Genomic DNA, 26860 nt, shown 5'->3' with positions numbered 1-26860 from the left:
GACCACAGGTGGCGTGGCGACAGGAGAACGTTACTGGAAGACACCCACATGGGAGACAGGATGTGTTCTTACATCCGACCACAGGTGGCGTGGCGACAGGAGAATGTTACTGGACGACACCAACATGTGAGACAGGATGTGTTCTAACATCCGACCACAGGTGGCGTGGCGACGGGAGAACCTTACTGGAAGACACCCACATGGGAGTCAGAACCTGGACTGCAGGCACAGAGTCCAGTCGCATATCGGGCAGCTGCTGAGTCAACAGTAATCAATACTAGTTAATTTTGGTTGTTTGTATTTAGCTGTCATAACCAACTGTAATCACAGCAGACATCATAGAAGCCCTTTAGTGTTTTAGTTAATGAATAAACAGTTTGTTCATTTACAAAGCCGTATGTTCTCTGACCACTCCAACCACAAAGACATCGGCCTCCGTGTACACAGAGAACATTACAGTGTACCAATCTTAACGTTGAAATTTTCAATTCATCCCCACCCTGAATAGTTTTTTTTTGGGTGTTAGTGAGGGGGGGGGGGGGGGGGGGGTGGATTTCCATTCCCCTCTGCGTGGAGAAAGTCCTGACATCAAACCCCGAACTCTGGTTTCGTGATGATTTTCCTTTGTTCTGCCTGCGCTGGAGGAATAATTTCTGTCTTTTGTTTTCCCTATTCAATCCTTTGGTCGTTCAGTCAAATCGCTTCTTTGTCTTTTGCTCTCAAAGGCAACGCATGCCTTTCATCCGACCTGTCCTTTTAATCGAACCCTCTTCGCCCCAGTACCTTTCCAGGAACGAGAGGAGGCCATTTACCTCTCAAGCCAATTCCATCGTTCAGTGAGGTTGTGGCTCATATTTGAGCCAATACCATCGACCCACCGTTACTCCATATCGCCCCATGTGGTGAACAAAAAACTAGCAGTCATAGATATATCATTAAAAATTGGCCTATCAGAGAACCATAGAATTGCTACAGTGCAGAAACAGGCCATTCGGCCCATCAAGTCAGCACCGACCCTCTGAAAGAGCGCTCTACCCACTTTCCACCCCCCCCCCCCGCCCCCCCCCCCCCCCCCCCCCCGCCCTATCCCCGTAACCCCACCTAACCTGCACATCCCTGGACACTAAGGGGCAATTTAGCATGGTCAATCCACCTAAGCTGCTCATCTTTGGAATGTGGGAGGAAACCGGAGCGCCCGGGGGAAACCCACGCAGACACGGGGAGAACGTGCAGACTCCACACAGTCACCCAAGGCCGGAATTGAACCTGGATCTCTGGCGCAGTGAGGCAGTAGTGCTAACCACCGTGCCGGCCTTGTCTCTGATTTTTACATCATGACCTCTCGTCCAAGAAATAGTTAAAATGAATTCTTGGGATGTGGGAGTGGCTGGCTTGGCCAGAACCTATTGCCCATCCCTAATTGCCCTTCGGAAAGTGGTAGTGAGCTGCCTTCTTGGACCTCTGCAGTCCCTGAGGTGTAGGTGCACCCACAGTGCTGTTAGGGAGAGGGTCCCAGGACTTTGACCCAGCGACAGTGAAGGAACGGCCGATATATTTCCAAGACATTCGCCGGGCATTGGTAACTTCACTCTTTCTAACCTGTCAGTTTCTGTTAATGCCTTGGACGTTTTGATGAAATCCCCATTCTAACTTCACAGGAAATGCAACCTTCGTTTGTGTAATCGCTCCTTGAAATTCCATTCAGGTAAATCTAAACTGCAACTCACCTGAGGCCAAATCCTCTTCCGACGGTGTGGTACCTGGAATTGCTCCAGATGTGGCCCAGCTTTGGAAAGCTGCGGCATAACATCTGCCCCCTTATGTTGTAATCCTCCAGATACAAAACCTGTTGGATAATTTGCTGTGCTCATGAACAGAATATGTTAATGGTATGTGTTAGGAGATTCTCGAGTCTGTTTGGAACCCCTTTGTTTCCAGCTGTTCACCTTTGAGAAAGTACATCTGTTCTAACCATAGAATCACTACAGTGCAGAAGGAGGCTATTCGGCCCATTGAGTCTACACCGACCCTCGGAAAGGGCAGACTAACTCGACCCACTGCCCCACCCTAACCCACTCCAACTTTGGACACTAAGGGGCAATTTATCACGGCCAATCCACCTAACCTGCACATCCTTGGACAGTGGGAGGAAACCGGAGCACCCGGAGGAAACCCACGGCCATTTGAGTGAAGGGGCAGGCTGCACGGGTGGCACTGAATCCCGTTAAATATGGTCCGCGGTCTCGCCAGCGCGGCTGTCGTGATACACCCCGCCAAACGCGCCCAAAGTCACACTTTGTTTTCATCAAATTACGCCCAACATGTCGGGCGGTTTTGTAAACAGCATAACGTTCCCGATAGTGTAATGGGAAAGTTACACCACTTCCACTTTCTCCCTTTCTGCTGCGTCCCACGGGACCATAATTAAAATTAATAATAATCTTTATTCGTGTCACAAGTAGGGTTACATTAACACGGCAGTGAGGTTACTGTGAAAAGCCCCCAGTCGCCACATTCCGGCGCCTGTTCGGGTGCACCGAGGGAGAATTCAGAATGTCCAATCCACCCAACAGGCACGTCTTTCGGGAGGAAACCGGAGCACCCAGAGGAAACCCACGCAGACACGGGGGGGAACGTGCAGACTCCGCGCAGACAGTGACCCAAGGCCGGGGATCGAACCCGGGACCCTGAAGCTGTGAAGCAACAGTGCTAACCACTGTGCTACCCAAGTGCCACTGGCGGGCAGGGGAGACGCGTTCGATTTAGTGACAGGGGAAGCTTTTAATTGGTGAAGCCCATCAGCCGACACAACGCTGCTATTACGTGCTGTCTGTTACAGAATCTCGAGGCCAAACATCGAGACTCTGCATCACAGCCATAACATTGCTGTCCAACTCCAGTGTCATCATCAGAAGCTCAGAGCCGGGGTGTTTCTCAGATTGAAATTTCACTTGTAGATACTTCATATGATGTTGGTTTCATTTCATTCATGAGAGTATCATTGTTAATAGGCGGCTGGGGAATGTTTGTGCGGGGTCTGAGGGTCGGGGTGCGCGGCTGATCGGGGGGGGGGGGGGGGGGGGGGGTCTACCTCGGTGGTCCGAGTCCGCCGTGGAGCTCAGCGCCGCTGCTGCAGGCTCTGACCCGGAAGTGCGGGGGGCCCGCATCTGCAGCGAAAGCTGCCAGATTCACTCCGCGTCCCTGCTAGACCCCTGCAGGGCGAGGAATTCGTGTCACTTTTCTCGAGGATTTTCAGGAGTAAAACCCCACCGTTTTTACCCCGGCGTGGCAACATCGTCCCTGAAACGGAGAATCCAGCCCTCTGTGTAATCGGTTCGTAAGTAAACCGCTCCCATTCGTTATTACACTGACAATTCTTTCTTGACGACAAGAGGTTATTCCTCCTCAAACTTGCCCCTGGTCTGAGGTGTGGTGACCCTCGGGTTAAATCACCACCGGTCAGCTCTCCCCCCTCACAGGGGAAAGCAGCCTGTGGTCGCCTGGGACTGTGGCGACTTTACCTTTTACAAGGAGGTACGGCGAGGCAGCTGAGGACACAGCAGCCAGTCCTGGATGAGGCAAATCGGTGATAAGGAAGAGGCCAGAATGAAATAGCAGAGGGACCGCAGGGGATGTAGAGATAGCAGGAGCGGGGGGCACGGGAATATAGCTTCTCTTGGATAATGCAAGGGACCTGCGCACTGGAAGTTATGTTCAAGCGTTTATTTGTTTCTGCAAATCCCCTGGGCTGCGCCAAGCCCTGGCCCACATTCTGCAGACACAGCTCCCGGTGAGAATATGGACAAAAAAAGCCCGAAGCAGCGATCTACAGTGTGAGGAACGAGAATGACGATGGTGCCGTGGCTCCTGCAGACAGCAGCCTGTGTGATGCTCTATCAATTACGGCGAGACGAGAGCAGAGAGTAATCGAGGCTTTATTACGCAGAGATGTGGAGCCTCCCTCAGCTGCTGCCAAAATGGCTGCAGCTCGGAGAGCACACACATTTATACTCCGCCTACTGGGCGGAGCCAGCAGGCAGGGATCTACCCCCGTACCTGGAGCACAGGGGCCTTACCGTAATACTGGAAGTAATCAACAGGCCAGGTAACACCCTATGGAGGGGGAGACAGAGTTCACTTTTCAGTCAGAGATACAAAAGCCAGAGAGGTGTAGCCAGTGTGGAGGCTGGTAAAGGGAGGAATGAACAAAATGGAATCCCTGTGGTAAAGCGGGCAGCAAGAGGGATCTATGTTCCAAAGATTGGTGGAGGAAGCGTAAACGGGAATTATGAAGACCCAGGGGACCAGAGAAGACAAGTAAGCGTAAGTTTTGTCTATAAGACAGAGGAGTACAATTAGGCCACTCGGCCCATCGAGTCTGCTCCGCCATTCGGTCATGGCTGATATGTTTTTCATCCCCATTCTCCTGCCTTCTCCCCATAATTAATCAAGAACCTAGGTAGCACAGTGGGTAGTAGTAGCACTGTTGCTTCACAGCGCCGGGTTCGATTCCCGGTTTGGGTCACTGTCTGTGCGGAGTCTGCACGTTCTACCCTGTGTCTGCCTGGGTCTCCTCCGGGTGCTCCGGTTTCCTCCCACAAGCCCCGAAAGACATGCTTGTTAGCTGGATTGGACATTCTGAATTTTCCTTCTGTGAACCCGAACAGGCGCCGGACTAGGGACTTTTAACAGTAACTTCATTGCAGTGTTAATGTAAGCCTCTTTGTGACAATAAAGATTATTGTCTCTGCCTTAAAGACACTCAGCGATTTGGCCTCCAAATCGGGTCAAAGAAAATGGCCGCCACGGCGGCATACACACAATGGGTCCCGGAATCCCGGTCCCCATCCGGGCCGGCTTTATTCCACAGCAAGGCGACGAGCCCACTCGCGGGGGAGCTCGTATTGCGCGCGTCCCACGGAGAGATCGATTAGTGAACCCCCGTGGGCCGCGTAAGGGTTATTGCGGGAATAACAGAATTATTAGCGTGGGCTGCTGTCCAAATAAATGGGGGGCAGAGGCTATGATCTGAAACGGTCGAGTGCCAGTACTCTTCATCGTTTTGTTGTAGCCAGCGCATTGACGTTCTGGCCTGGAATTATAGAATGTTACAGAATTGAGGCTATTCAGCCCATTCCCTGTGCTGGCTCTTTGCTCTCCAATTCAGTCCCTCAGCTCAAATCTGTCCTCTTAACTCTGCAAATGGGCCCTGACTCACCAAGTACACGTTGGGTAATCGCCCTTTGAGAGTTCCGATGGATTTGTGTTCCGTCATCACTGACAATCCTCTCCTCTGTTCAAAGCAGCTCTGCAGCCGTCTGCCTCCATCTCAAAGCGAACAGAATGTGCTCTTCCAGTCAGAAACACACCACAGATGGGGCGGTTGGCATGTTTCCAAATTTATAGAATTCGGGATAAAATGGGTGCGTTTCGCAGTCAAGCTGCAGCTAAGTCTGTGTCACCACAGGCAGCGAGCGTCTTACAAAGAAGATAATGAACAGAGCTTGTAGAGTGTTCTTGGCAGGTTAATGCAAAGCTTTGGTCCTCATCTGCACAGAAGCTAGAAATATAAACATCCAGGACTTGTCATCTGAACCCCAAAATAAGCGGACAGACCCGGATTAACCCGCAGGGATGAAATTGTCCGGCGCTATATCAGTGGGCAATTACTTAACAGTTTAGGTTGGGAAGGGAATGTTCCCCCAATGTTGGTCCATATCTGCGAGTGGTTGCGGTTATCATAGGCACCGACTCACCCAAGGAAAAGTGACCTCCCTTACTCAATATCCTACTAATCTTCCACCGGTACTTTGGAAAATTAGGAAAACTGGAGATAGCTCAATGATTTTCCACTACCCTCGAAGTTGTGGCCTAATTCATAATTGACTAGGATGTTCCGCAGACCCAAACCAGACCCGGGCAAAACGGCACGGTGGCACAGTGGTTAGCACTGCTGCCTCACAGCGCCAGGGACTATCTGTGTAGAGTTTGCACGTTCTCCCCGTGTGTGCGTGGGTCTCCGCCGGGTGCCCCGGTTTCCTCCCACAGTCCAAAGATGTGCAGGTTAGGTTGGGTTATGGGGAATAGGGCGAGTGGGGTGGGCCTATGTAGGGTGCTATTTCAGGGGGCTGGTGAAGACTCGATGGGCCGAATGGCCTCCTGCACCATTGAGATTCTCTGGATCCCAGGATGATTGAATTTAGACTCTGCCATGGGGTGAAAGGGGGGAGGGGTTGCTACTGGAGGCAGCCTGTTCCCCCCCCCCCCGGAAACAGTGCGGATGTTGCCTCAGGCACTGGCTATTTAAGACGCCCGCCTCCGTGCGCTAGGACTTCATTGCAGTGAAGATAAAAACAATAAAGGCCCTCAAACCACACACATTACATCCATACTACCTCATGCCTCCAATCACCATGCCAACAAATGCCCCACTTCCCACCCCCCATGGCCCCACACATCATTCATGCCAATTTAGTGTCAACTCATGCCTCATCTCCAATGCCAAATCATCCAGTATCCACCATGGACAGTCTTCATGACCCCTACGGAGATGAGATACAATAAAGTTCAGGCTTCACTATATTGATTAAAAAAAGCATTCCCATTCACATAAACACAATTACTACACTTACATTCCTTCAGATACATAAAGCTTGAAAACAACAAGCATTGGAATTCATAGTCCCACTTCAAAGAGTCTACAACCGCTTGTAGCCGTCAATCAAACTGTGAAATGGCAAGCACCCAACTGTGATAATAGATGGTTGTGAAGCCATTCATGCAACAGTAATCCAGTCATGGAAGCCCTCCAGTTTATGTCAACAGACAGAGTTAAAGAGCAAACAATGATTTTTTTGTGAGCACTGGGCACTTCTTTCAACCGTGTAAAGGGCAGGATTTTTAAATGCCTTGTCAGTTTCATGGTTCCCTTTGACAGGTGCTTTTGACAGTTCCTCTTGACTACCTTATCAGCCTGTTGACAGCACCCGTGAACTGGACAGTGATGAGATTATGCACTTTTTACGCACATTTTTTTGCTACATCTAAAAAATCCAAAAGGCACCTTACCTCCCTGAGAGGGCACCTGACCTCCACCAGAGGTGTCCTGGGACCATATCCAAAGGAGTATCGTGTCTCTTGTTATGGGCCAGGGTTTAGAGAACCCCAAAGTGTATCATGGAGTTCACCTGACCCACAACGGTTAATAGATGGTGGTATGGGGAGCATACGGACAGGTGTGGTACAGCAGAAATGGAAAAGTATTTTTTAAAGCAAAACAATGTTTATTCTATGAACTCAAGTTAACCTTTTTGAAACACACAGTGAACATCTTAGCAACCATCAATTCAAATACAACCCCCAAAGAATACAACACTAAGTAATCCTTAATAACTTCCCAAACAACATCCAGACAAAGAAACACCTTTTAACAGAAGCACATTAGGTTTACATTGACTACTGAAAACATTTATAATTCCGAATTCATGGCAGAGAGAACAGCAGTACAGCTGCTCTGTCTGGCTTCAGCTTCGACACTGAAAACTAAACTAAAACACACCCTGCAGCCTGCTCAAAAATGAAAGTAAAAAGCTGACAGACAGCCCAGCTCCACCCACTCTCTCACATCACTGCAGTAATAAACACCCATTTCTTAAAGGTACTCTCACTACAGATATTTATATACACTGCCATGTGAGAGCGCCTTTAAGAAATGGATGTTTGCGCAATGTACCTTTCAGAAAACGCAGTGATGTCAGAGTGTGGGTGGAGCTGGGCTTTAGATCAGCCATTTTGCAGTTTTGCAAAAAAGAGCTTGGGGAGTGTCTGTGTTTGCAGTGAGCTGGATTTGCTGTGATCTCTGCCATGAAAGACTATCTCTGGATCATTTAAACTCATAATAGTAAAGCCTTTAACCTGATGTGATTCTGTTTAAAGGTGTTAAGTCTCTTGGAAGTGAAGGAACATTTTGAGAAATTATTTACTGTTGTAAGGGTGTTAAGCGATCCAATGTTTATTTAAGATGTTAAGTTGAGTTCATGGAATAAACAGTGTTTTGTGTTTAAAAACCCACGTGTCCATAATTGTAATCCCACACCTAGGGAACAAGCCGTGTGCTCGGAAAAGCAACAAATACATTAAAGGGAGAGGTTGGTTGAACTCCATGATACATTTTGGGGTTCTGAAAACGCCTTGCTCATAACAATTGGGGGCTCGAGGGAGATAAAAGTCTATCTATCGGATTGGTTTTTGTGAACTTAAAGACAGTGAAGGATTGTTGTTTATCCGGTGTGGTATTTTAGTTTAAGTGGGGAGTGTGTTGTGGACAATGGCTCTTTCAGAGGCTCAGAAGTTTTTGGGGGTGGAGACTGTCACACGCAGTACTTTACGGACAGAAACGAAAAGCAGATTGTTGGGTCTGGCAAAAAACATTGCAGTTAACATTACCTGACAACATACGAAAAGATGAGGTAATTATGGCGGTGGTTAAGCATTTAAAGTTGCGTGAGATAGAGTTTGACTCATGGGAAGTGGCAAAAATTCAGTTGCAAATTAAACAAATGGAACATCAAAAAGAATTAAAGCGGCTTGAATACGAAAGAGTGTGAGCGGAAAAAGAAAGAGAAAGAGATAGAGAGGAAAAAGAAAAGGAGAGAGAAGAAAGAAACAAAGAAAGAGATAGAGAGGAAAGAGAAAAAGAGAGAGAGTTTGAACTTCGGAAAATGGCTCTGAACATTGAAAATCAGTTAAAATTGGCAGACGCAAAGGGACACGTACAGTTGGAGGAGATGGATGAGGATAATGAGATAGAGCGTCATAGTCGAAGTCGGGGTGGGGATCTATTTAAATATGTCCAAGCATTGCCAAGGTTTGATGAGAAGGACGTAGAAGCCTTTTTCATTTCATTTGAGAAGGTAGCTAAACAAATGCAATGGCCACAGGACATGTGGGTACTACTGATTCAAACAAAGCTGGTAGGTAGGGCTAGTGAAGTGTTTGCATCACTACCGGAGGAGGTATCTGGAACGTATGAGGAGGTGAAGAAATCCATCTCAAGAGCATATGAGCTAGTGCCTGAAGCTTACAGACAAAGGTTTAGAAATTTAAGAAAAGAATTACATACATGGAGTTTGAAAGGCTCAAACAGAGTAATTTTGATAGGCGGATAAGGGCTTTGAAAATAGACCAAACGTATGAAGCTCTCAGGGAAATTATACTTTTGGAGGAGTTTAAAAATTTAATTCCTGATGTAATGAGAACTCATGTGGAAGAACATAGGGTTAAAACTGCGAGATTAGCAGCGGAAATGGCAGATGATTATGAATTAGTTCATGAATCAAAGATTGGTTTCCGACATCAGTTTCAGTCGGTGAGGGATAGAAACTGGGGACATGAGAAATACTCAAGTGGTAAAGGTAAAGGTGATCTGATGGGAGACAATAAAGAGAGTGTACCTCCGATTAAAAAAGAAATCTAGGAGGGTGGAAAAGAAATGAAAAGTTTCAGATGTTTTAACTGTAATAAACTAGGCCATGTAAAGTCACAGTGTTGGTGGTTGAAGAAATGCACTGGAAAGGCTGATGTGGGAAAACAGGATAAGACAGTGGGGTTTGTTAGAGTGGTAAAGGAAAGCCCAAGGGAAGCGAAGGAGGTGCAAACGATTGTACAGCCTGTTCAAGAAGTAATTGTTAAGAAGGTGCCAGATGTATTTAAAGAATTTACTTGTGTGGGTAAAGTTTACTCATGTCTATCAGGAGGAGCAGGTAAAGAAGTCACAATTTTAAGAGATACAGGGACTAGTCAATCTTTAATGTAAGAGATGAGGAATTATGCAGTTTGGGAATAATGTTGCCAGAAAAGGTGATGATATGTGGAATTCAGGGTGAGAGGAGTAGCGTTCCATTATATAAGATAAGGTTGGAAAGTCCAGTGAAGAGTGGTGAAGTGGTAGTAGGAGTAATAGAGAAACTATCTTGTCCAGGAATACAGTTTATCTTGGGTAATGATACAGCTGGATCTCAGGTGGGAGTGATGCCTACTGTGGTTGATAAGCCAGTGGAAAATGAGACAACTGAAGGGTTGAAGGACGAATATCCTGGGATTTTTTCGGATTGTGTTGTAACAATGTCGCAAAGTCACAGTTAAGACAAGAGGAGAAATCAAAGAGTGAAGATTAAGTTGAAGTGCAATTATCAGAAACGATTTTTGATCAGATGGTTGAAAAAGAACAAGAACAGGTGGAGGATGAGGCGGATATTTTTAGTTGAGGAAAATTGGCGGAGTTACAACAGAAAGATGTAGAAATAAAACGGATATATCAGAAAGCATATACGGAAGAGGAATCTGAGAGTATACCAGAGTGTTATTACCGTTAAAATGATGTCTTGATGAGATAATGGAGACCTGTACATATGCAGGCAGATGAAAAATGGGCAGAAGTTCATCAAGTAGTATGCCAGTTGGGTATAGAAAGGAGGTGTTGCGAGTTGCACAGGAGGTACCAGTGGGAGGTCACTTAGGAATAAGGAAAACTCAAGCTAAAATCCAGAAACATTTTTATTGGCCTGGACTACATAAAGATGTAGTTAAATTTTGTCAATCATGTCACACCTGTCAAGTGATAGGGAAACCTCAAGCAATGATAAAACCAGTGCCCTTAATACCCATTCCAGCATTTGAGGAACCTTTTACGAGGGTCATAATTGATTGTGTAGGACCGTTTCCTAAAACAAAAAGTGGGAATCAATATCTTTTGACTATAATGGATGTGTCTGCTAGGTTTCCAGAGGCCATTCCAGTACGTAATATTACATCTAAAAGGATTGTGGAGGAATTACTTAAATTCTTTACTAGATATGGACAACCCACAGGAATTCAATTGGATCAAGGATCAAATTTTACTTCAAAGTTATTCAAAGAAGTTATGGATAGCTCAGGAACAAAACAATTTAAATCGACTGCGTACCATCCAGAATCGCAGGGAGTGTTAGAAAGGTGGCATCAGATATTAAAGACAATGTTGGGGCGTATTGTCAAGATTATCCAGAGGATTGGGATAAAGGAATTCCATTCGTATTGTTTACAATTAAGGCAAACATAAACCTGATGAGTCTACCAAATTTAGTCCTTTTGAACTAATTTTTGGTCATGAGGGAAGAGGACCACTTAAATTGATTAAGGAAAAATTGGTGGGTGAGAAATCGGAAATTACCCTATTGGATTACGTGTCAAATTTTAGGCAACGATTAAATAGAGCAGGTGAATTGGCTAGACAACATTTGAAAGTTGCACAAAATGTGATGAAACGGGTAGCGGACAAGAAATCCAAAGTTCGTAGTTTTGCCAGTGGGGATAAAGTTTTAGTGTTGTTACCAGTGGTAGGTGAGCCTTTAATAGCTAGATTTTGTGGACCGTATCAGATTGAAAGGAAATTAAGTGAGGTGAATTGTGGTAAAAACACCAGATAGAAGGAAGACTCACCGAGTGTGTCATGTGAATATGCTTAAAAGTTACTTTGAAAGGGAAGGAGAGAAAAAGGAGGTTTTAATGATTCTAACTCAAAGTGACGAACCAAATCCAGATGACTGTGAATTTGACATACCTCAAATTAAATTGGAAAATGAGGATGTTCTTAAAAATTGGGATGAATTGTTGTTACCTTCCAGAGGAAAAACGAACTGACCTGAAAGAGTTATTGATATCACATGGGCAAGTTTGTAGAGATAAATTGGGAAATATCTGATGTAGATGTGGGAAATGCTGTTCCTATCAAACAACATCCATGTAGACTTAATCCTTTAAAATTGGCACAGGTTAACAGAGAGATTGAGAGTATGCTTAAAAATGGCATAATTGAAATGGGTTGCAGCCAATGGAGCTCACCCATAGTGATGGTGCCTAAACCAGACGGTACCCAGCGGTTGTGTGTGGACTATCGATAGGTGGATGCAGTTACAAGAACGGACTCTTATCCTATCCCACGTTTGGAGGATTGCATTAAGAAAGTGGGACAATCTGCTTTTATTTCCAAATTGGATTTACTGAAAGGTTACTGGCAGGTAGCTTTATCTGAAAGGGCGAAGGAGATTCCAGCTTTTGTGACTCCAGATGGTATATACCAATTCAAAGTTATGCCATTTGGCATGAAAACGCCCCAGCCATATTTCAACGGTTAACTAACAAAGTTGTTTCAGGATGACCCCATTGTGCGGTATACATAGACGATCTGGTAGTTTTCAGCCAGACATGGAAAGAACATTTAAAACATCTGAGGGAGTTATTCGATCGACTTCAGGAGGCGGGTTTGGTGATAAACCTAGCCAAAGGTGAATTTGGAAAAGCCCAAGTCATTTTCCTTGGCCATACAATCGGACTGGGTCGACTGGTCCCACGGGATATGAAAACAAAAGTTGTTGGGGAGTTTCCGATACCCTCGGCCCGACGGGAAATAATGCAATTTCTTGGTATGAGTGGATTTTACCGGAAATGTGTACCAAATTTTAGCAGTGTGGTCGCTCCACTGACGGACTTGCTCAAGAAGCGTAACAAATTCCAGTGGACAGCGGAGTGTCAACAGGCATTTGACGGCCTGAAGGTTGTGTTAGCCACTGCTCCTGTGTTAGTCATCCCAAATTATACCAAACCATTCAAAGTGGCTGTTGATGCGAGCGATGTGGGCGTAGGTGAGGTGCTTCTACAAGACGACGACGAAGGGCTAGAACGGCCAGTTGGTTATTATTCAAAGAAATTTAATTCTCACCAGAAAAAGTCTTCGACGATTGAGAAGGAGACTTTGAGTTTGGTGCTGGCTTTGCAACATTTTCACGTTTATCTGACCAGCAATCTGTCTGGCACCATTATATATACTGATCGTAATTATTTGACGTTTTTGGAGCGATTCCGGAATAACAATGCAAGGCTGTTTCACTGGTGTTTGTTGTTACAGCCATTTCATTTTAAAATAGTACATGTGGCAGGACGGGAAAATGTGATAGCCGATGCTTTGTCACGAATATGATCAATTGAGAAGGTTTTCGGTTGGAGGAAGAAGAACAAAGAAAAATGGACTATATTATTATACCTGTTTGCATGCGTTGTTTTTTTTTAAACGAAAAGGCATATTTACCGTGTATATTTCTTAGTGGATGGTGCAAAAATGAAAAATGAAACCATCTTGCAGTTGATAGTTTTTTTTTTCTTGGGGGGAGGTGTCATGTGAGAATGCCTTTAAGAAATGGATGTTTACGCAATGTACCTTTAAGAAAATGCAGTGATGTCAGAGTGTGGGTGGAGCTGGGCTTTAGATCAGCCATTTTGCAGTTTTTAGTTGCAGTTTGGAGGAAAAGAGCTTGGGGAGTGTCTGTGTCTTGCAGTGAGCTGGATTTGCTGTGATCTCTGCCATGAAAGACTATCTCTGGATCATTTGGGTGATTTAAACTCATAATAGTAAAGCCTTTAACCTAATGTGATTCTTGGAAGTGAAGGAACATTTTGAGGAATTATTTACTGTTGTAAGGGTGTTAAGGGATCCAATGTTTATTTAAGATGTTAAGTTGAGTTCATGGAATAAACATTGTTTTGTGTTTAAAAACCCACGTGTCCATAATTGTAATCCCACACCGAGGGAACAAGCCGTGTGCTCGGAAAAGCAACAAATACATTAAAGGGGGAGTTTGATTGAACTCCATGATACATTTTGGGGTTCTGACAACGCCTCACCCATAACAATACACCCATTTATAAACACCCATTTCTTAATGGTACTCTCTGGAAAGGTGTGCCTTGGCTATGCAATGAAATGTACAAAGTTCAGATCTTCTCTTACCAGGTGTACTCTGCACATTTTGTGTTGCAAACTCCTGGCTACCAAAATCAGACTCGACAGGAGGCAGCTCATGATTTAAATGGCCAGCTGCCTCCGTGGAACACACACGTGATAAACGTGAATCCTTCCCCCCCCCACCATTGTCACCACCGCGAAAATGACTTGTGATTTCTGGGTTCATCTGCCATTTTCAGAATGCCAGAGGGACTCCACGTCAAGATGCTAATGGGCAGCACGGTAGCACAAGTGGCTAGCACGGTGGCTTCACAGCGCCAGGGTCCCAGGTTCGATTCCCGGCTGGGTCACTGTCTGTGCGGAGCCTGCACGTTCTCCCCGTGTCTGCGTGGGTTTCCTCCGGGGGCTCCGGTTTCCTCCCACAGTCCAAAGACGTGCAGGCTAGGTGGATTGGCCTTGATAAATTGCCCTTAGTGACCAAAATGGTCAGGAGGGGTTATTGGGTTACGGGGAAGTGAGGGCTTAAGTGGGTCGGTGCAGACTCGGTGGGCCGAATGGCCTCCTTCTGCACTGTATGTTCTGTGTTCTGAGGTGAGAATCCAGGCCTAAGTGTCTATTGCAAACTTTGCTACATTAACAACAAACATGCTCGTCGATAAAAGCCCATTCAATACGTTTAAACCCCTTCAAGTACTTTGTCTTCTCCTTGACTTCTGTGCCCGAAGGCAGGTCTGACCCACATCACCACCACGAGGCTGTGCGGGGGCAAGCAGAAAGATCCCAAAATGCACCCCATCTGGGACAGGTGCTCAACTGTCGGTGCTAATCTGATCCACACCGGCCCGGCCCGTCAACTGAGCCCCCCAGCCCCCCCAAGGAGTCCCAGTTGTGGCAGCAGACATTTTTGCACAATAATCATTTTTATTATCGTCACAAGTAGGCCTCCATTAGCACTGCAATGAAGTTACTGTGAAAATCCCCTAGTCGCCACATTCCGGCGCCTGTTCAGGTACACAGGGAGAATTCAGAATGTCCAATTCACCTAACAGCAGGTCTTTGGACTGTGGGAGGAAACCGGAGCGCCCGGAGGAAACCCACGCAGACACGGGGAGAACGTGCAGACTCCGCACAGACAGTCACCCAAGCCGGAATCGAACCTGGGACCCAGGCACTGTGAAGAAACAGTGCTAACCACTGTGCTACCGTGCCGCCATGCTTTGTAGTCTGACGCTATGCGTAGTGATGGAAGAGGCTCCCTATTTTGCAACATCACGTAGCCAACTAGGGATCTCTTACCGCCTGTCATTGCTGTATGCTGAGATGATTTGCAAGTTGATACCCAACCTGTTTAGCCCCGTTATGAATAGAATCATAGAATTTACAGTGCAGAAGGAGGCCATTCGGCCCATCGAGTCTGCACCAGCTCTTGGAAAGAGCAGCCTACACAAGCCCACACTTCCACCCTATCCCAATAACCCAGTAACCCCACCCAACACTAAGGCCAATTTTGGACACAAAGGGCAATTTATCACGGCCAATCCACCTAACCTGCACATCTTTGGGCTGTGGTAGGAAACCGGAGCACCCGGAGGAAACCCACGCACACACGGGGAGGATGTGCAGACTCCGCACAGACAGTGACCCAAGCCAGGAATCGAACCTGGGACCCTGGAGCTGTGAAGCAATTGTGCTAACCACTGCGCTACCGTGCTGCCCGAAAATACCACCATCAAGTCCTTGAGTGGGACTTGAACCCGGAATCTCTGGCTGGGACGTAGCACCATAGGACATCCCGTCAAATATTTAAAATATTTAAATTTTTAAAAACAAGCATTTTCTTGAAGTACTTAATCCCTTATAAAAGCAAACATTTTTATTTGTAGCCCCAGATCAAGATAGGTTATAACCCAGTTATAACCAGCTGGACTGTCAATCAAACTGTGAATTTACATGTCCCCCACTGTGGTAATGATAGTTGTGGAGACAGTCAAGCAGCACTAATCCTATAATGATAGGCTTTCGTCAACAAACATCTACTAACATTGCCAACACTGATATATTTCAACTCGGAGTCCCAGCAGGCTGTTTTATTTTCAAAATTTTAAAGGGCAGGTGAGTTAAATGACCTGAACGCCCGACAGTTCCAAAGAGTTTACCCTGCCTTTATGCACATTCATGTCTACTGTTAACAATCCCAAATGGGTGTCTGAACCTCTCCAAAACGATACCTGATCTCTTCAAAGAACTTTGCCATATTTAGACCTTTCCCTCAAATGTCTAAAGTTCATGAGTCGTGTTTCAGAAACTGGGGTAACGAAAACGGCTCCCGAGTCAAGGCATCAGCAGGTTTAAAACTGCAGCATTTTTAATTACGCTCCTGTCTCTGTGAACCAGGGGTGTGAGAAATAGGTCTACTCCCCCCTCCTCTCAGACCCCCCCCCCCACCCCGGATGAAATTGGTGGATGTTGAATTCGGGGGGGGGGGGGGGCGTGACCCCTTGGCTTAGGCAAGGGGCCCTTCCCTCTGTGCGGCAATCTGGGCCTTAGTTTCTTGACCATCAGTTCCTACGAGCATGCTCCTCTCTGGGCACACCCTGTCCACCAGCCAACCCTACATCTTAGTTACTGAGTCTGTTGACAAACTCTTATTTCAAACTCTTGGTCGTTATGGCTTGGTGCCACATTTCCCATTGCAAACCCACCCTATATGTGCATCGCTGTGTAATATGCAGAGGAGCGCTGGCCATTGGAGGGAGGCCACATGGAAACCTGACGGATAAGACTCTTGACGTTATGTACTTGAGACCGTCGACTCCCAAATCTGAGTTGATCAAAGCACAGGAACTGCCCTTGTCAAGGTTATAAATGGCACCGTGTGTGATTGTAACTATGACAAACTATCCCCCCTTCATCCATCTGCAGCCTTTGACGTGCTCGACCATACCATCCTCCTCCAACACCTCTCCATTGCCATCCAGCTGGGTGAAGCTGCTCCCCTCTGCTTCCATTGTGTCTAGCTAATCATAGCCAGCAAATCATCTGCAGTCATTTCTCTTCCTGCTCCCACATTATGCCTGGTACGCCCCACGGATCCGACCCCTCCTATTTCTCATCGACATACAACTTGTTGATATCATCTGAAAACACCAGGTTAGCTTTCACATTTGTTTGTTCGTCATTTACAGCACAGAAGGAGGACATTCGGCCCATCGTGTCTGCACCGGCTCCCGAAAGAGCAACCTAGCTAGTCCCATTCCCCAGCCCTATCTCCGTAGCCGTCTAAATTCAACACTTTCAAATATATATTCAGCTCCCTTTTGAAACCTCCTATGGAATCCCCCCCCCCCCCCTCCCCCCGACCACCCCTCTCCCAGGCAGCGCATTCCAAACCCCAACAGCTCTCTGAGTAAAGAGGTTTCTTTTCACCTCACCCCTCGCTCCCTCGTTGACCATCTTGAAATTGTGACCCCCCCCCCTAGTCACTGACGTACCAACTAGTGGAAACAGAATATCTTTCTTTCCCCTGTCAAAATTGTTCAGAATATTGAACACCTCAATAAGGTCACCCCTTAATCTTCTCTGCTCCAAGGAGAACAAGCCCCATTTCCCCCATCTTTCCTTGTATCTAAAATTCCTCATTCCTGGTATCATAAGAACATAAGAACTAGGAGCAGGAGTCGGCCATCTGGCCCCTCGAGCCTGCTCCGCCATTCAATGAGATCATGGCTGACCTTTCTGTGGACTCAGCTCCACTTACCCTCCCGCTCACCATAATCCTTAATTCCTTTACTGTTCACAAATCTATCTTTGCCGGAGAAACATTTAACGAGGTAGCCTCAATTGCTTCACTGGGCAGGGAATTCCACAGATTCACAATCCTTTGGGTGAAGAAATTCCTCCTCTTCGTTCTGGTAACTCTCCTCTGCACTCTCTCCAGGGCTTTAACAACCTTTAATAAGGTGGCCAGAACTGAACACAATACTCCAAATGTGGTCCGACCAATGATTTGTAGAGGTGCAGCGTCACTCCCTTTCTTTTACACTCTCTGCCTCTATTTATAAACCCAAGGATGCTATAAGCCTTCTTAACAACCTGTTTCAACTTGCCTGGCCACCTTTAGATAATTATGCACTTGAACCCAGAGGTCCCTCTGCACCTGTACTCCCCTCAAAGTTGTACCATTGAGCCTATATTGTGTCCTCTTCGACTAAAATGTATTACCTCACATTTCGCTGCATTGAAGTTCATCTGCCAGATGTCTGCCCATTTGGCCAACTTGTCAGTGTCCCTCAGACGTAACTCAGCGTCATCCTCATAATTCGCTATTGCCCCTAGCTTAGTACTGTCTGCAAATTTAGAGATTTTGCCCTCATTACACACTTGCAATCTATCTATATAAATCAGAAAAAGCAAAGATCCCAACACTGAGCCCTGGGAACACATATATGCTGCTGACACCTCGCTCTACCTCACCACCATCTCTGTCGGCCCTGCCTCTCTCTTTGATTGGGACGCTGCATGTTCCACCGGTTACAAATTGGGAAGACGGAAGTCAGTGATTTTGGCCCTTGTCACAAGCTCCAGTGTCAACCTTCCCCAGGGTAACTGAGTGAGGCGGATCCAACAGTTCTCAACCTTGACATTCTGGTTGAACCTAAGCTGAGCTAAAGCCCTCAGCCATGCCTCCACTAGACTCGACCACTCCAATTCTCGCCTTGCACTCGTCTGTAAACCTGACCTCATCCAAAGTCGCATTCACCCCTTCACTCACTCGCCTACTGTGGCTCCCAATCAAGAAAAGCCTCGGTTTAAAAATCCTCAGTCTTGCATTCAAACCCCTCCCTATCTGGATAATCACATCAAGCCACACAACCCTCCGAGATCTCCGCATTTCTTGAATTAGGCAGCATTAGGAACTTTGCAGGGAAAATACATTTTTGAGATTATGTCTCCAGTTCATGAAGTAAGTGAAGAGACGCCTGGAGAGGGTTTTATTTCGAATGAGCTCTTTTTTTTTTACGACTCCTCTCCCCATCCCTCAGCAGATGGAGCTCTAGATGCAGGTAATTACCCAATATGTTACTCTGTGTTGCTGGATATTTAACACAGGTTAGCAAACCAAACTCTCTTCACACTGGAGACGGGATGACTTGTAGAAATCATCTGAATATTCCTGTGCAACAAACTTCTAAATTAGAAATGTGTGTTTGAGATTAATTCAGAACAAGTCTCCGCATTGGGAATCTATCCTTCAATGGACCTGCAGGGCAGTTTATCCGTAAATACCTGAAGGGGATCTGTGTTACAAACAGCTCGTATCAATCTGCGTGTAGCTCCTCCTGGTTCTGATACAAATGAGATTTTATTGTTTCCCTAACACTGGGGGAAGTGTAAAAGACGCTGCCCTCCTTTGCTGACAGCAGTCTGGGATGTGGTTCACGTTTTTGATCTCTGCTTACTCCGGTCCGTGTTTAACTTGGTCCATGTTTCTCTGCTCCGTGATTACTTTCGTCTGCGTTTACTTTGGTCCATGTTTGCTTTGACCTGTATTTACTCTGGTCTGTGTTTACTCTGCTTACGGTTTACTTTTGTCTGTGTTTACCCTCGCCGTGTTTACTCAGTTCTATGTTAACTCTAGCCCGTGTTTACTCTGGTCTGTGTTTACTCTGGTCTGTGTTACTCTGGTCCATGTTTACTCTGGTCCATGTTTACTCTGGTCTGTGTTTACTCTAGTCTGCGTTTACTCTGGTCCATGTTTACTCTGGTCCGTGTTAACCCTGGTCTGTGTTTACTCTAGTCTGCGTTTACTCTGATCTGTGTTTACTCTGGTCTGTGTTATTGTGGTCTGTATTTACTCTGGCCCATGTTTACTCTGGTCTGCGTTTACTCTGATCTGTGTTTACTCTGGTCTGTCCTATTGTGGTCCGTATTTACTCTGGCCCATGTTTACTCTGGTCCGTGTTTACTCTGGTCTGCGTTTACTCTGATCTGTGTTTACTCTGGTCTGTGTTATTATGGTCCGTATTTACTCTGGCCCATATTTACTCTGGCCTATGTTTACTCTGGTCTGTGTTTACTCTGGTCCATGTTTCCTCTGGTCCGTGTTTACTCTGGTCTGTATTTACTCTGGTCCATGTTTACTCTGGTCCGTGTTTACTCTGGTCTGCGTTTACTGTTCACTTTAGTCAGTGTTTACTCTGATCTGTGTTTACTCTGGTCCATGTTTACTCTGGTCTGTGTTTCCTCTGGTCTGTGTTTCCTCTGGTCTGTGTTTCCTCTGGTCTGTGTTTACACTGGTCCATGTTTACTCTGGTCTACGTTTACTGTTCACTTTAGTCAGTGTTTACTCTGGTCTGTGTTTACACTGGTCTGTGTTTACTCTGGTCTGTGTTTACTCTGGTCTGTGTTTACTCTGGTCTGTATTTACTCTGGTCTGCGTTTGCTGTTCACTTTAGTCAGTGTTTACTCTGGTCTGTGTTTACTCTGGTCCATGTTTACTCTGGTCCGTGTTTACTCTGGTCTGCGTTTGCTGTTCACTTTAGTCAGTGTTTACTATTCCATTATTCATGTGGAGAGCGAGTATGACTTGCAGCAAGGGACCTGTTTAATCTACTGAACAGATGTCTGCAAGTGAAATACCTGCCAATTATTTTTTTGTCTTGTGCTGCTATTTATTTGAGTGGGTAAGACCTTTAAAATGGTGTTGGCTGCATGCATTGCAGCTTCAACATGTGCTGGGCCTTTGCGAGAAGTTCTGGATTGCTGCACATGAGGTGGCTGCAAGTGTTGCCATTGGTGCCCAATCATAGGGGCCACCCAATTATCCACAAGGACAGATCTTAAAACCCCAATCTTCTAAAATTCGCACAGAACCGGGGCTGCTGAAGAGTGAGGCTCTTTGAATAGAAAGTCATTTTATTAAACATCTGGATGGGCAAATATCATGCTAGGATGCTTTGAAAGACAGCGTGAGGTTCACGCATTGTCCTTGCATTCCTTCCAGTTTGACCATCCACGGCGGCACAGTGGTTAGCACTGCTGCCTCGCAGCACCAGGGACCCGGGTTCAATTCTGGCCTTGGGTGACTGTGCGGAGTCTGCACGTCCTCCCCGTGGGTTTCCTCGCACAGTGCAAAGATGTGCTGGTTAGGTGAGGTTATGGGGATAGGGCGGAAGGGTGGACCTGGGTAGGCTGCTCATGGTAGAGTTGGTGCAGATTCGATGGGCCAAATGGCCTCCTTCTGCACTAGGGATTTTAAGTCACTCACTAATGCTCAAAATGAGCCTGTGTAGATTGGGTGGAATTTTCACCACTCACCAACATTTACTCGCGGCCCAATAGGAAGCTCAGTGTGTGTGGTGAAATGTCAAAGTAATAATGTAATAATAATCTTTATTGTCACAAGTAGGCTCACATTAACGCTGCAATGAAGTTACTGTGAAAAGCCCCTAGTCGCCACATTCCGGCGCCTGTTCGGGTACACAGAGGGAGAATTCAGAATGTCCAAATTACCTAACAGCACGTCTTTCGGGACTTGCACTGCAACAGATGGGCCGGTTTAGCTCAGTGAGCTAGACAGCTGGTTAGTAATGCAGAACAAAGCCAACAGCACGGGTTCAATTCCCGTACCGGCTTACCCAAATAGATTTTGGAATGTGGTGACTAGGGGCTTTTCACAGTAACTTCAAACTTGTGACAATAAAAGATTATTATGGGGCAGCACAGTAGCATAGTGGTTAGCGCAATTGCTTCACAGCTCCAGGGTCCCAGGTTCGATTCCCGGCTGGATCACTTTCTGTGCGGAGTCAGAAAGCGATCCGGCTTCCTCCCACAGTCCAAAGATGTGCAGGTTAGGTGGATTGGCCATGCTAAATTGCCCTTAGTGTCCAAAATTGCCCTTAGTGTTGGTTGAGTGGGGTTACTGGGTTATGGGGATAGGGTGGTGTGGGCTTGGGTAGGGTGCTCTTTCCAAGAGCCGGTGCAGACTCGATGGGCCGAATGGCCTCCTTCTGCACTGTAAATTCTATGAAATCTATGACTTCCGGGAAATTTGCAGATGACACTAAAGTCGGTGGAGTTGTGGACAGTGCGGAAGGATGTTACAAGTTACAGAGGGACATAGATAAGCTGCAGCGCTGGGCTGAGAGGTGGCAAATGGAATTTAATGCAGAAAAGTGTGAGGTGATTCATTTTGGAAGGAATAACAGGAAGACAGAGTACTGGGCTAATGGTAAGATTCTTGGCAGTGTGGATGAGCAGAGAGATCTCGGTGTCCATGTACATAGATCCCTGAAATTTGCCACCCAGGTTGAGAGGGTTGTTAAGAAGGCGTACGGTGTGTTAGCTTTTATTGGTAGAGGGATTGAGTTTAGGAGCCATGAGGTCATGTTGCAGCTGTACAAAACTCTGGTGCGGCCGCATTAGGAGTATTGCGTGCAATTCTGGTCGCCGCATTATAGGAAGAATGTGGAAGCATTGGAAAGGGTGCAGAGGAGATTTACCAGAATGTTGCCTGGTATGGAGGGAAGATCTTATGAGGAAAGGCTGAGGGACTTGAGGCTGTTTTCGTTAGAGAAAAGAAGGTTACGAGGTGACTTAATTGAGGCATACAAGATGATCAGAGGATTGGATAGGGTGGACAGTGAGAGCCTTTTTCCTCGGATGGTGATGTCTAGCACGAGGGGACATAGCTTTAAATTGAGGAGAGATAGATATAGGACAGATGCCAGAGGTAGGTTCTTTACTCAGAGAGTAGTAAGGGTGTGGAATGCCCTGCCTGCAACAGTAGTGGACTCGCCAACACTAAGGGCATTCAAATGGTCATTGGATAGACATATGGACAATAAGGGAATAGTGTAGATGGGCTTTTGAGTGGTTTCACAGGTCGGCGCAACATCGAGGGCCGAAGGGACTATACTGCGCTGTAATGTTCTATGTTCTATGTTCTTGTGGGAGGAAACCGGAGCACCCGGAAGAAACGCATGCAGACACGGGGAGAACGTGCAGACTCCGCACGGACAGTAACCCAAGGCCGGGAATCGAACCTGGGACCCTGGTACTGGGAAGCCGTAGTGCGAACCACTGCGATACCGTGCTGAATTAATGCGATGGTGACTACATTTCAAAAAGACCTCTTCAGCTGTGAAAGATTTTGGGATGCTCTGATGAGGTTCCTCACTCCTTTAACCTTTGCAGGGTATATTTTCTACAGGAGCTGTGATGCATTGAAATAGATTAATGGCAATTTAATGTTCGTCGAGATGCAACTTCAAGCTGATGTTTGTGTGTAACAGGTGTAAATATCCCCACAGTGCAGAAGGAGGGCATTCAGCCCATCAGGTTGGCATCGACTCTCCGAAAGAGCACCCTTTCGGAGACCCTAACCACATCTTAGCCACGTCCACCCAGCACTCTCCTCCGTAACCTAACCTGCACAACCCTGGACACTAAGGGACAATTTATCATGGCCAATCCACCTAACCTGCGCATGTTTGGACTGTGGGAGGAAACCGGAGCACCCGGAGGAAACGCACGCAGACACGGGGAGAATGTGCAAACTCCACACAGACAGTCACCTGAGGCCGGAAGCGAACCCGGGTCCCTGGCGCTGTGAGGCAGCAGTGCTAACCGATGTACCACTGTGACGCCTGTTGCTGATCTATAATATTGGTTATATGTTTATCAGGAATCGATTAAATAAGACCATAAGACATAGGAGCAGAATTAGGCCACTCGGCCCATCGAGTCTGCTCCGCTATTCAATCATGGCTGATATTTTCTCATCCCCATTCTCCTGCCTTCTCCCCACAACCCCTGATCCCCTTATTGATCAAGAACCTATCTATCTCTGTCAAACAGATTGAATTACTGATATACGGGGAAGAGCTAGTAAATCACTTGTTTAGTTCTGAATAATTCCCCATTCCGTCGCTCTTAACATTCTTTTTCTTATCACAGAGCAAAGATGCTGGGATCAGGACTCTGGTCATGTTGGATGAACAGGGAGGTGAGTGGATTTCAGTGATATGGGTACACAGCGGGGATGGGGATGGGCAATGATGTACTTGCTGAAGCAAATGTAAAGATGTTGATTTCAATTTTACTGCATGCAGCTTTCCGTGCGATACAACTCACCCACAGAGAGCACGATAAAACTCACACACACAGAGCACGATAAAACTCACACACAGAGAGCACGATAAAACTCACACACAGAGAGCACGATAAAACTCACACACACAGAGAGCACGATAAAACTCACACACACAGAGCACGATAAAACTCACACACACAGAGCACGATAAAACTCACACACAGAGAGCACGATAAAACTCACACACAGAGAGCACGATAAAACTCACACACACAGAGAGCACGATAAAACTCACACACACAGAGCACGATAAAACTCACACACACAGAGCACGATAAAACTCACACACAGAGAGCACGATAAAACTCACACACAGAGCACGATAAAACTCACACACACAGAGAGCACGATAAAACTCACACACACAGAGCACGATAAAACTCACACACAGAGAGCACGATAAAACTCACACACAGAGAGCACGATAAAACTCACACACACAGAGAGCACGATAAAACTCACACACACAGAGAGCACGATAAAACTCACACACACAGAGCACGATAAAACTCACACACACACAGAGCACGATAAAACTCACACACACAGAGCACGATAAAACTCACACACAGAGAGCACGATAAAACTCACACACAGAGAGCACGATAAAACTCACACACACAGAGCACGATAAAACTCACACACACAGAGCACGATAAAACTCACACACACAGAGAGCACGATAAAACTCACACACACAGAGAGCACGATAAAACACACACACACAGAGCACGATAAAACTCACACACAGAGAGCACGATAAAACTCACACACAGAGAGCACGATAAAACTCACACACACAGAGCACGATAAAACTCACACACACAGAGAGCACGATAAAACTCACACACACAGAGAGCACGATAAAACTCACACACACAGAGCACGATAAAACTCACACACAGAGAGCACGATAAAACTCACACACACACAGAGCACGATAAAACTCACACACACAGAGAGCACGATAAAACTCACACACACAGAGCACGATAAAACTCACACACAGAGAGCACGATAAAACTCACACACACACAGAGCACGATAAAACTCACACACAGAGCACGATAAAACTCACACACAGAGAGCACGATAAAACTCACACACAGAGAGCACGATAAAACTCCCACACACAGAGCACGATAAAACTCACACACAGAGAGCACGATAAAACTCACACACACAGAGCACGATAAAACTCACACACACAGAGAGCACGATAAAACTCACACACACAGAGAGCACGATAAAACTCACACACACAGAGCACGATAAAACTCACACACACAGAGCACGATAAAACTCACACATAGAGAGCACGATAAAACTCACACACAGAGAGCACGATAAAACTCACACACACAGAGCACGATAAAACTCACACACACAGAGCACGATAAAACTCACACACAGAGAGCACGATAAAACTCACACACACAGAGCACGATAAAACACACACAGAGAGCACGATAAAACTCACACACACAGAGCACGATAAAACTCACACACAGAGAGCACGATAAAACTCACACACACAGAGCACGATAAAACTCACACACAGAGAGCACGATAAAACTCACACACACACAGAGCACGATAAAACTCATACACAGAGAGCACGATAAAACTCACACACACAGAGCACGATAAAACTCACACACAGAGAGCACGATACAACTCACACACACACAGAGCACGATAAAACTCACACACAGAGCACGATAAAACTCACACACACAGAGCACGATAAAACTCACACACACAGAGCACGATAAAACACACACAGAGAGCATGATAAAACTCACACACACAGAGCACGATAAAACTCACACACAGAGAGCACGATAAAACTCACACACACAGAGCACGATAAAACTCACACACAGAGAGCACGATAAAACTCACACACACACAGAGCACGATAAAACTCACACACACAGAGCACGATAAAACTCACACACACAGAGCACGATAAAACTCACACACACAGAGCACGATAAAACTCACACATAGAGAGCACGATAAAACTCACACACAGAGAGCACGATAAAACTCACACACACAGAGCACGATAAAACACACACAGAGAGCATGATAAAACTCACACACACAGAGCACGATAAAACTCACACACAGAGAGCACGATAAAACTCACACACACAGAGCACGATAAAACTCACACACAGAGAGCACGATAAAACTCACACACACACAGAGCACGATAAAACTCATACACAGAGAGCACGATAAAACTCACACACACAGAGCACGATAAAACACACACAGAGAGCACGATAAAACTCACACACACACAGAGCACGATAAAACTCACACACAGAGCACGATAAAACTCACACACACAGAGCACGATAAAACTCACACACACAGAGCACGATAAAACTCACACACACACAGAGCACGATAAAACTCACACACAGAGCACGATAAAACTCACACACAGAGAGCACAATAAAACTCACACACACACAGAGCACGATAAAACTCACACACAGAGCACGATAAAACTCACACACAGAGAGCACGATAAAACTCACACACAGAGCACGATAAAACTCACACACACAGAGAGCACGATAAAACTCACACACACACAGAGCACGATAAAACTCACACACACAGAGCACGATAAAACTCACACACACAGAGCACGATAAAACTCACACACACAGAGCACGATAAAACTCACACACACAGAGCACGATAAAACTCACACACACAGAGCACGATAAAACTCACACACACACAGAGAGCACGATAAAACTCACACACACAGAGCACGATAAAACTCACACACACAGAGCACGATAAAACTCACACACACAGAGCACGATAAAACTCACACACACAGAGCACGATAAAACTCACACACAGAGCACGATAAAACTCACACACACAGAGCGCGATAAAAC

The 26860-nt window shown here is 46.2% G+C and overlaps 1 protein-coding gene across 1 annotated transcript in view; it reads left to right on the top strand.

Annotated features, from left to right (window-relative positions):
• Window positions 1–26860, top strand: part of LOC140402481 (synaptosomal-associated protein 25) — a 209997-nt gene that overhangs the window by 158425 nt on the left and 24712 nt on the right. The window contains exon 3 of the mRNA XM_072490305.1: window positions 23735–23783. Within this exon, the coding sequence (XP_072346406.1) occupies window positions 23735–23783 (49 nt within the window). The remainder of the gene's footprint in view (window positions 1–23734; window positions 23784–26860) is intronic.

The sequence above is a fragment of the Scyliorhinus torazame genome, chromosome 25, assembly GCF_047496885.1.
Source record: "Scyliorhinus torazame isolate Kashiwa2021f chromosome 25, sScyTor2.1, whole genome shotgun sequence".
NCBI classification, from domain to species: Eukaryota; Metazoa; Chordata; class Chondrichthyes; order Carcharhiniformes; family Scyliorhinidae; genus Scyliorhinus; species Scyliorhinus torazame.
The sequence above is the reverse complement of the archived record's forward strand: the minus strand, read 5'-3'. Positions and strand labels throughout refer to the sequence as shown.